The sequence below is a fragment of the Berghia stephanieae genome, chromosome 7 (genome assembly GCF_034508935.2).
Source record: "Berghia stephanieae isolate SIO BIC M18660-M18661 chromosome 7, UCSD_Bste_1.3, whole genome shotgun sequence".
Taxonomy (NCBI): domain Eukaryota; kingdom Metazoa; phylum Mollusca; class Gastropoda; order Nudibranchia; family Aeolidiidae; genus Berghia; species Berghia stephanieae.
In genome coordinates, this window is record NC_088366.1 from 43,302,162 (window position 1) to 43,314,540 (window position 12,379).

Genomic DNA, 12,379 nt, shown 5'->3' on the forward strand with positions numbered 1-12,379 from the left:
AGAAAATGACTATATATAGTAAATAATAATGCAAATCATAAAGCAAATACTGGCTATAAATGGCTCTCCCACAAATGCTGGTGCATACTACCAAACAAAAATAAAAATCACTCGAAACATTTAATTCATAATAGTCTAAATAAATGATATAACGAGATACAGTTTCAGTCCAAATTTTAACAATTAGTTTTTATTTAAAGTTATGACAGCCCTATTGGAATTCCCACTTTCCCGTCTTTGGTATATTGCAGTGGAATGGAAGTAGCTTGAATAGAATGCTAATCTCTTGACAAATTAAAATTGTACACAAACATTATATGGGTGGCAATAGATACAGTCAGTGTCAGGTAAAATGCAATAAGTTCACCTTTTAGACAAACCACTCAGCAAATAAATATTCTATAATAATTAAACGTAAAATACGTGGGCAAAGTCATGATTGGGTGATCTTTGAGATCACGACAATACTTTTATTTGCTGTTCTCTTAAGATGTCTTAAGAAATGAGTGCTTTGTATGGTTGTGTGTTATTTTCCTAAAAGAGTTTCAGCAAGCAGTTCTGACTGACAAACGACCATGACATGTTTCTCTTTTCAGAGAATATAAAAATGTTCTTACACTTAATAAAACAACCACGTTTTTAACCAGACCTTTTCAATCAAATTCTACAAATGTCAAAATTTGGTGATAATTCATTGCAAAGTTTAAATAGCAAAACGTTTGTTTTTTTTAATTTGACAATTTAATTGGAATTTATCTCAGGAATAATACTCTGCCATGGGAGTACAAATAATGAATTGAAATTTATACCAAATTTACACAATTTCACAAAATATGATGGACGTCAACTTAAATGCTATGTGTTCTGACAAAACACATTTTTTTCCTGTTGACCACAAATCTTTTGCCTTAAATAGCGATTGGTTCAAATGATCCTCACAACTTGTTGGAACGTTTCAAACTTTCAAATTTGAGACTTTTTGACCAGTGAGATTAGTGTTAATCAACCAATACTAAAAAATAAGTGTTATGGGCAATATGGTAAACATGTGTTTTGTCAAACAAAGGTAGTGTGGGGTATCAATACAAATAATAGTTAATTTCTTTTAAATTTGAATCTCACACACCAAACTCTTGGCCTCTCCTTCAGTCCTCCTTGGTTTCTTCATGTACTGCATGGAACAGCTTTTGAGTCAATTTTGAAAATGACTCTGAAATGAAAATAGCAATCATTTATAATTATAAAGTTTCATCTCATAAAATTGTTTCCTGGTAAAAATTACTACACACCCTGATGAGACTTAATTGCTTGTTTACACTTAGAAATGAAAACAATACTCAAAATATTCAAATCATACTCAGCTCTTATTAATCTCTCAATTAATGACTTATGCATGTTTGTCGTCACAAGTTTTACGATATTTATAACACTCTTAGGTCTAATTAGCACTAGTGAAAGGAAGATGACGAGATAAATCAAATAATTTTAAATTATTAATAAGTCAAGAGTTTTTCTGCACCAACAAACATCTCAGAGAAAGTTTGAGAAAGGAGTATCATTAAAGAAGAGGGCAGAAACAAGTCTGTGCACAATTTATTTTTGTCTATACAAAAAAAGCCCATGAGAGCCAAAAGGCCCGAACAGCCAGAGTTTATTCAATTTCTGTAGCTTTAAAAAGAAGCAATTACTTTTTACTCTTTGGACAGGTTACTAGTCGATTGCAAAGATGTACACATAACTGCTGGGTGGACGTGGAGAGGGAGGGGGGGGGGAAGAGAGATCAATACCAAAGCATTATAAGGTGACAGCACTATCACTGAGCAAACAGAATGGACTACTTTAAAGTGCCACCTAGTAACTGACATAAACGGACACATCCAAATGTGTACAACGTATTTTGAGAGAGAATAAAACAAAACATCTCAAACAATATCACGTACATTTTACTATCGATAAAAGACCTAAATTATGTCCTAAGAAAAGATCTAACAGAACCAGCTACCAAACCCCTTCTGGGTGGAGAGAGGATCATGTGTGTAAAATGCCTTTTCTAGGATCACATCATTGAGGCTCAAATCCATAGACCTCATCTAGGTTGTGTTGGGAGTCCCAAGACAATTTTTCAATTTGGCAAACGAGTAAGATCAATTTCAAGGCTCATATTCCTATAGTGACAATGCTGTCCTTACTTAATATTACAATGGAATCCCATATTCCTGTAGTGACAATGCTGTCCTTAGCTAATGCTACATGGAATTCCATATTCCTATAGTGACAATGCTGTCCTTACTTAATACTACAATGGAATCCCATATTCCTGTAGTGACAATGCTGTCCTTACTTAATATTACAATGGAATCCCATATTTCTGGAGTGACAATGATGTCCTTAGCTAATGCTACATGGAATTCCATATTCCTATAGTGACAATGCTGTCCTTACTTAATATTACAATGGAATCCCATATTCCTGTAGTGACAATGCTGTCCTTACTTAATATTACAATGGAATCCCATATTCCTGTAGTGACAATGCTGTCCTTACTTAATATTACAATGGAATCCCATATTTCTGGAGTGACAATGATGTCCTTAGCTAATGCTACATGGAATTCCATATTCCTATAGTGATAATGCTGTCCTTACTTAATACTACAATGGAATCCCATATTCCTGTAGTGACAATGCTGTCCTTACTTAATACTACAATGGAATCCCATATTCCTGTAGTGACAATGCTGTCCTTACTTAATACTACAATGGAATCCCATATTCCTTTAGTGACAATGCTGTCCTTAGCTAATGCTACATGGAATCCCATATTCCTGTAGTGACAATGCTGTCATTACTTAATACTACAATGGAATCCCATATTCCTTTAGTGACAATGCTGTCCTTAGCATTAGCTACATGGAATCCCATACCCTTGTAATGACAATGCTATCCTTACCTAATGCTACATGGAATCCCTCAGGTTTCCTTTTCCACATGACTCCCAGCATGTAGACAGGAATGCCCGTTGCTATCATGATCAATCCCATAAGGCACTCCATTGGGCTTGAAGTCAAGGGTGTTACAATCAGGAAGGCACACACGATGAGGTAGAATATAGGGAAGATGAGGCTGACCTAGAAATAAAAACATCACATCTAAGTCCTTTGCATGCAAAGCTTTATTTAATAAGACTTAGAGTTACATGAGGTCAGCACTTAGTGAAATAAAACATTATCAAGAGAAAGGATAACAATGAAAGCAATGCAAGAGTTGACGGATTGTTTAGTTGACATCTTTTGCATATTTGGTTACAAGAAACATGCAAGGGTGACTTGTGAGGTTTATATCAGAATATAAATGTAGATATTATCATAATGAGCTATCTTTTACATAATTGCCTCTTTCTTTTTCTTTTTTTTTTGTAGTTTAAAAAGCAAGAATCAATCACAAAAACTTGGTGTCCCAACAGAAATTGTAATTCAACTGATGTATCCCATAGGCAGTAACTCAAGCAGTAAATAAATAACATTTTAAAACATGGATTTAAAAAAAAATCTAGATTCTAGCTAAAAGAACTTTGCAGTGTGTTGTAGTTTTGTTTTTTTAATTTTGCTTTTATTTATTTTTGTGTTTGTTTTGTTTTGTTTTGTTTATAATAAAAACATTGTGACAAACAGGAATGCTAGAGCCTGATTTTAGCTATAAGAAATTCACTGTGCGTTGTAGAGTCTTTTTTTGTTGTTGTTGTTGTTGTCTGTGTTGTTTTTATTGTTGTTTTTAAAAAATAAACACAGTGTAACAAATAGGAATGCTAGAACCTGGTTGGTTCTAGGGGGGAGAGGCAGGGAGGTAATGCATTTTGGTCTTTAGGTAGGTATGGAGTTTCAGAAAAAGTCATGAAAGTAGATAGAAGTAAACAGTTCAATAAAACTTTTCTATCATTCTGAAAATGGCTGACCTTGATGGGCCGTTCTAAATGTGGCTGGGTAACCCTCAGGATGAGCAGACCACTGACAGACATCCCTATGAAGAGGGTCTCTACAAAACTGGCATAGTTGATTAGAGAGTAGATGTCGCTGGATGATAACATGATCAGAGACATGACACACTGGAAACAGATCAGAAAAATGTTAATCTACAAATGAAACAATCAGGTGTAGTCTGGTTTGTTTTTTTTTTAATATTTATATACACATAATGTCCAATTTTCTTCAGAATCTCTTCAGCACCATATCCATCACATTGAAGAATTCCAAAGTATTTTTTAAATATATTACAGATCAAAATCTCTGATGTGAATCCATGGCAATCAAGAAAACTATTTCATCAATAATCAGAATGCAACTATGGAATAATGTAATGTAATGTAATAATTTATACAGAGTGCAAAATCCATGAAATATTCAAATGCACTACACATACAAAGACAATAAGCAACACAAAATACAAATACTATCACTACTCAAAAGCCTGCATGACTTGGAATGATTTCAAAAGTTTCCTAAAATGACTGAGCTCAAGAGCGTATAGCAGAGTCTTGACATAAAAAAATAATATGTTAAAATTCATTCCTTACTTATACATTACAGGTTTTAGCCTTTCTAAATACAATATTCTTTAATTGATATAACAAGATCATGAAAACCATCTTTACCCCAAACAAAAGGGAAGGCAATGGTGTCATGTACTTCAGGTTGATGGTAGCCAGAAAACCGGGTAGGTGGCCATGCCGGGCGCCTACAAAAAACAATCTGAAAAGTGAAGAAATGGAGTAGGAGTGAGAGGATGAAGGTGGAATTTCTTTACAATAAGACGTTTAATTCCTCATAACAAAATTATGAGGAAAAAAAACCCTTCAGAATAAAAATAATGTTGGAAAATGCAATAATAGTTCAGTAATATCTCTTTTAAAAATATTTTACTTGATCACAAAAGACTTCTCATGCAATTATAATTGGACTTTGTATTTAAAACATTTATAAATATAACCCTCTCCAAGCTCAAAAGTCCACTTACTCAATTCCCTCGACCAGACAAATTTGTACCCAATGGCTCACCTGGATGAGGTAAAAATGGCTCCATTAAGAGATCCAAACGTTGAACAGGCCACAAACACTGGCATGGTCCAAGCCATTACTCCAAGAGTCCTGTCGGCAAATGTCTGAATAAAGGGACAAACATCGAATATGAATTTTGCCTTGTGTTTTGTTTTCCAAAAACACACATACACACAGAAACACACAGAGAGGACACTAAGATATATTTTGTAAGGCTCTTACTCAAATATACTAATCATACTCTGGTTTATTGCTTTGCTTTTAAGGGTAAAAAGGATGAAAATTGGATAGTAAAAACATTCTAGATGTACAATTAAAAGGACGAGGAAAAAGTAAGACAAAGGGGAATGGTATAAATAGGAAACAGATATAAATTCCAAGAGCACACTATCAGTGTACTTAGTATGAGATTACCTTAATGTCTCACCCAGACACCAGCACAAGATCCCACTAAGAGGAATACACTCAAATGTTTACAAATCAGATGTTAAAAATTAAAAAAAACAACAGTTCATAACAGAGAGAGGATTTACAAGGAAAAAAATATCATATCACAAAACCAACTATACATTTGACTGTTTCCCTCCCAGCCAATGACTCCAGCCAGGGTCAGGACAAAACTCATTCCAAGACAAGGACAGAGAACAATTAATTGGAAAACAGATACAGGGGAATAGAAGACACAGCAAGTACCTCCTTGCCCACTCTGGGAGGTCGGGAACCCCACCAATTTATACTCGGGTTTAAAATGGGAACTTGGCCATTAGCAGCATTGTCTCTATCGATAGGAAATTATAAGAGTGCCTTACAGGTAGCAGGTATCATCCTAAATGTTCACTGTTGTCAATGGGGACATGTAGCAAGCGTCCACTTCGCATCTCCCTCACTGGAGACAGATTGCTACAACACACCAACAACAACTCTTCCATGGTCAGGGTGGTGAAAGGATAGCCCCTCGGCCCTCACCATGGCAAACTTTAAGATCGTTGGCTTCAATGCAGAAGGACTGTCATCAACAAAGATAGAATTACTGTCCAACCTCAAGGCAAACATACTTTTGTCTACAAGAGACGTGCAAGACCCTGGCACCAAACATCCCTGGCATGCATCTAGGAATACAACATGGCAGAGATATTCACCGTAGCGCTATCTACGTCAAAGACAAATCAATAGTGACATACAGTCAGGACATGACAGTAAGTGAAAGCAGACACTTCTACAAACCTCCACCAACGCCATTCAAGTGGCCAGTTACACCCATCACTAGAAAAAAAATATAATCTCCTAAAACAAATACTGTATAATTGATTGTTTTCTCCTCTGACAAGAACTCTGGCCAGCGCCAAGACAAAAACCCAGTAATCCCATTCCAAAACAACCAACCCAAGACATACACCAACCTGGAAAACAGATATAGGAGAAGACAGGAAATAACCTTCTGCCCACCATGGGAGGTCAAAAGACCCCACCCAGTGTATTTATTGGCTTGGAACCCTTATAAAGTGCCAAAACAACAATCTACAGATTGCATCTCTTACAGCAAAACCAAGTCATCAGGGTGTGTTAGATCAGGGGGGAAAATAAGAACTTTTGTGGTAGATTGATATCCTATCCAAAAAGTAACAAGAAATTATTACTGTATATTTAATGTTATAGATATGGGAATTATTCCGCTCCATGGGCCTAATGACAAAGGATTACTTCACGATGGCAAAGTAGGGCATATAATTTACAAAATCAACTCAGACCTATGCACCATAATTGACAACTCACCACAGCTACAGCATCAGATGCTATCATTTCAACTGGTGTCATGACGGCAAAATAGGCCACATTGGCTAAAATGTAGATGACGGTGACAAGTGGAAGAGAAATGCAGATGGCCCTTGGAAGGTTTCTGGAAATGAAGAATAGTTGAATGTAGTATCTTTACATAATGTGCCCCATACCATAACCTGTTTTTCTATCAGTACTTTGGAACAACCCAAAAAAAAAAAAAAATAAACTTCCGTTAACAAGCCAAGATCTTTCCACTCGCTTTAAATCTTAATTTCTTGCTTCCACAAATCCCATAAAATTTATCAGAGTTTTGTCCAATATATGTTCGATATCAGTGCTGCTATCACTTTAACAAAGGGATAGCTATACAAACTTACTTGTAGGGATCTTTCAATTCTTCTGTGACAAAATTTAGGTAATTCCTGTGGGGAGAGAATGGAAAATAATGAACATTAATAGAAATGTGTGGATCTTATAATAATATGGTCCTCGTAATAAATTTACTTCACAATGCACACAGACATCTTTATAATTTGATACAACAGGGAACATAATGTTTTAATGCATTGAAACTAAGACCGATTTCAAATGTATCCACAATTACTAAGTTACTCACTCGAACTACTCATCCTTCTTTCAATACATTTTTAAATGGTCCCAATCTCTCTCTCTCTCTCTCTCTCCCCACCCCCCTCTCTCTCTCTCCCCCTCTCCTCTCTCCCCCTCTCTCTCTCTCTCTCTCTCTCTCTCTCTCTCTCTCTCTCCCCCTCTCTCTCTCTCTCTCTCTCTACGTATTACACATTACATTACTCCATATCATGTGGGAGTCTATAGTATTTATACTCTCATCTTCAGATCGAAAATGGATTATTATTATTATTATTATTATTATTATTATTATTATTATATTATTATTATATTAAATTATAATATTATAATATTAATATATTATAATATTAATAATATAATAATAATATAATAATATAATAATAATAATAATAATAATAATATTAATATAATAATAATAATAATAATAATATATAATAATATATAATAATAATATAATAATAATATAATAATAATAATAATAATAATAATAATAATAATAATAAAATAATAATAATAATAATAATAATAAAATAATAATAATAATAATAATGAATATGATGATGATGATGATGATGATGATGATGATGATGATGATAAAAATAAAAATAAAATTCTTAATAACAATAGTAATGATAATAACAATGACAATGACAATGACAATAACAATGACAATAACAATGACAATGACAATAACAATGACAATGATAATGACAATAACAATGACAATGACAATGACAATAACAATGACAATGACAATAACAATTACCACTGCCATAATTATCATTACCACCACCATTATTGGACTTATTTCGGTCTCGATCTACTGGCGTTTCTACAAGGCTTTTCAACCCTAAGTATAAAATTGTTATTTTATAGCTCTTGTTATTTAATATGGTAAACATCCTAATGTCTTATGTGTGGTATGTATAGTAGACAGATAAATGTAGAGTCATTTGTTACATGTAATTATGCATTCAAAATTTCTCTTTTCTTTTTTTTTTTTTTTTTTTTCTGGATATGCTTTTAACGTTATGGATCCCGGCGCAAACAGCTTGGAATGAGTACACAAATGTTTTATAACATTGCAGTTTATATATTTTAGTATCCGAAAGTTTAGAGCTTAGTTACCTTGATGCATTTTTTTTTAGTCTTATGTTCTTATGTTTAAAATGTCTAAATTCTAACTTTTAGAGTTTTGTCATGAAATATAATTGTAAGAAGACTTTACTTTTCAGTTTTCATTGGAACTATTTACCGCGGGAAGTGTATACATCTGCACCCACTTTAGATTTATTTACAGAGCTTCTAGATCACTGCTGAATGTTCACCCTAATGTGTTTGTTCATGTCAAAATCTTCATGAGTGAAGGTGGACATTAAAGGAAGATTAAGATTCAGATCCCTTGTAATTTTCAAAACCTGATATGTTCTATCTTTAATGTATTTTCAAATTGCTGTCAAGTATCAAGGCTTAGCGTTCAATGAATGAACTTCATTCATCTATATAACAGACTTTCCTCTGAAAGTGACGCGTTCATCGAGAAAAGCAGTTAAGTGAGACGTGTAGGTAACTGTTGCCACTGATTGACAGTACAGGCTTAGTTCGTTTGATTCTTTTCAATTTCCAAACATTGTTAAGGTCACACATGAAAGAACCTATTAATATTAATCATGGCTGTTGAACGAACAAATCAGATCTTCCTAGGATTTCTACTCCTTAAACTTTCCACATTCTAAGACTTCTTTTCAAAGACCAGAGGTACAAATCTCCCCCCTCCTCCACCGCCTTTCCTGTCATACCCACGGACTTGATGCTGTCAGATTGAATATCAAGATCAATATTGCACACTGTACCGCACCTTTTAATGTCAAAATAATAATACTAATAGGTTGATAATAGCACTTATTGTTCCGTGAGCGGAGGTGATCAGGAGGGGAAGGGTGAAGACGACTGTCAACATTGGAAGAACGAATATTCAAAGTTTGGTACCACGACTGCCTAATTACTACTTTACTGTGCACATAGAAATCAAATTTCATTTCCGACTTTTTGTGCCGTCATGACCTTGTCCAATACCCTGATTCAGACAGGCAGACAGGCGGTCGGACAGACATACAGATACTCAGAAATCGACCTTTTCTCATGAGAGACAAATAGAGGCCTTGAATAATTAAGTTCTTAACATTTCCAAGGTAGATGTGGCGAGTCGGCGACATCTGTCAATGACTAGACCTTATCGTTTCCTTTATCACACGCAACTTAACACGCTCATCATTCCATCAAGCTGTCTCGGTTTGCCTATCCTACATTGACAAAACGCATATTGTGTTGACAGATCTTTTACTCACTATAATATATCGACGGATTAAAATGACCCCCGACTTGTAATGTTGAAAAATCTAAAACCCGAGACTTCTTTAAAGATAAATAAGTTGGAGGCAGGTCGATATGGGGAGTAAAAGTTCACGGACCGAAATGATAAAAATGCGTTTTGTCAGACTACACCCGTACTACTACTCTACTTACTACTTATTGTGTATTAGTGAGCTAGTGGTTTACGTAATCAATCGATTTACAACTTGACTGCGACACCTGTTATTTCATGAAAATTTGCCGTAGCTACACTAGACATACAAATTTAGAGAGAAAAAATAATCATTTTGGCAAAAGAATGGCCAAAAAAAAAACCAAAAAAAAAATATTTAAAAAACAAAAACAAAGGAGTTTATTTTCTTTAAATTATGTCAATGCATCAAGCAAGTGACCATAAATCAAGAATTCTAAACCCTGAGAATCCTTTAAAGCAATATTATTAGATCGCTTTGATTCCTTCGGTGTAAACTTTTTTGAAAAAGCTTTTGGCTTCTTTTTAAGTAATTAATATTTGAAGTAAAAAAAACCTCTGGCCAAATAAAAATAGGTATTTTGTCAGAGTACAGCAGATCATTAAAATAAAAGGAAGGAATGATTCAGCGGAGTAAACCTTTTGACCTTCCTAAAGCCCCCCATAGACGCCGACATCCGCTGATAGCGGGACGGATGACCTATCGCTGTGACCCGATCCCTGCGTTTATCGCAGATGATTTTTGCCCACATACGGGGAGATATTTTTTTGAGGCGATCGGCGATCGGGGGCGTGGCAGTATAAAAAAGTGGACAATTTTTTTCGGATTTTCGCTGTTTTCACGTCGGATTCGTGATCAGCGTCAAATTTACAATAGGTTTGATACTAAGAACTGTGTGTTTACTCCAAAAATTGGTGAAATTAGAAATAAATTTTAATTAATAGTGAGGCTACGATCCCAGTTACTGTCTGTTATTCTATCTTTCGTCTTGCGCACAATAGTGATTACTTCTCACTAAATTATATCAATTAGACTGTTGAAGGAACGAAATTGACATCATTCCACTCTTTGTTATTGTATTAAGGCAGTCATTTTGGTAATTAGTTCTCACTAAATTATATCAATCAGACTTTTAACGTTCAAGGTTACTCGTAGTTTTGTGTGACGGTACGTTATTTCCGACTGGTGGATGTTTTGAGCATTTTACCTAAACTCATAGCATCAATAACCGTCCAAGATATTCGCATCATATGCAGCAATAGCTATAAGAGAGAGAGAGAGAGAGGAGAGAAGAGAGAGAGAGAGGGAGAGAGAGAGAAGAGAGAGAGAGAGAGAGAGAGAGAGAGAGAGAGAGAGAAATTTACTTGCGCTATATATACCGCTATATTCAATAAAGGTGCTCAAATCACTTTATAAGGGTCCTTGGCCAACAGCAAAACATGTTAGACGAGACATGACTGTTGAGCGATATTGCAATTCTTTCCCGACAGAGACGACGCTGTAAACAGCGAAGTACTCATTTTAACAGTGAACAAGGTGAGAGAATGCGAGTAAAGAGCCTTTTCCAAGGACTCAATTATGCGCCACTCAGAGCGGGACTCGAATCCAGTACCGTCCGATCCAAATGCGAGTGTCATTTCACAAGACCACATGCATAGACGCACAAAAAAGTGATGAGAGAATAGATTCATATGTATTGAAGGAGGAGAGAGCGGATGGGGTGAGTAAAGTTCTTGGATATTTATAGAAGGAACCAAATTGACGTCACTCATCTCATTGTTATTGTTTTTAGACACCCATTTTTATGATTAGTTCTCATTAAAATATATCAGACTATAACGTTCAAGGTTCCATGTAGATCTTTGGGCTGGAGTGATATTGTTGGCTGGCGGACTTTGTGAGTATTTTAATTTAACACAGAGCATCAATAGAAGGAATGAATTTGACGTTAGTCAACCCGTTGTTATTGCTTTTAGACAGCATTTTATAATTAACTTATCACTAAGTTATATCAATCAGACAATGAACGTTCGCGTTTGCAGTTTTGTGTGTTAATATGTTATACCCCGATGGAGATGTCGTGAGTATTTTTCCAATACGCATAACATCAATACATTTGCAATCCGATTTAAGTTTAAAAGCAACGTAGACCACGGAAATTTTTCCATTTTGTGGACAATAAAGATTTTTTATTTATCGTCACTATTATTTATTATTATTTTATTATTATTATTATTATTATTATTATTATTATTATTATTATTATTATTATTATTATTTATAAAACAAATCGACAGTGTTCCCGTGGCAGGTTAAACGGGTACTCCTCGGGACTACTCGCATTCGCACCCCCCCCCCCCCACCACCACCACCACCACCACCACCACCACCACCACACACACGCACACAGCTCTTTTCTTTTTTTTTTTTTTTTTTTTTTTGGGGGGGGGGGGGGGGGGGCGTTGTTTGTAGATTATAATTCAAGGTTACAATGCCCACCCCTGTCATCCCGTAGTCAAGGCTTTTTGGCATCTGCCTATCCCAAATGTATGTGTCAAGGTCGACCGTCATGTCGCGTCAACGGGTGAGGAAAAAA

At 35.1% G+C, this 12,379-nt stretch overlaps 1 protein-coding gene across 3 annotated transcripts in view; it reads right to left on the bottom strand.

Moving 5' to 3' along the window:
* Nucleotides 1–236: 236 nt before the first annotated feature.
* LOC144977298 (large neutral amino acids transporter small subunit 2-like) overlaps nt 237–12,379 on the bottom strand; it is a 54,150-nt gene continuing 42,007 nt past the window's right edge. For all 3 annotated transcript variants that reach the window (XM_078922356.1, XM_078922358.1, XM_078922357.1), the window contains exons 5-11: nt 7,207–7,251; nt 6,824–6,947; nt 5,051–5,154; nt 4,648–4,744; nt 3,952–4,101; nt 2,950–3,127; nt 237–1,210 (exon numbers count right to left, since the gene is read on the bottom strand). In XM_078922356.1, the coding sequence (XP_078778482.1) occupies nt 1,146–1,210; nt 2,950–3,127; nt 3,952–4,101; nt 4,648–4,744; nt 5,051–5,154; nt 6,824–6,947; nt 7,207–7,251 (763 nt within the window). In that variant the 3' untranslated portion in view covers nt 237–1,145. The remainder of the gene's footprint in view (nt 1,211–2,949; nt 3,128–3,951; nt 4,102–4,647; nt 4,745–5,050; nt 5,155–6,823; nt 6,948–7,206; nt 7,252–12,379) is intronic.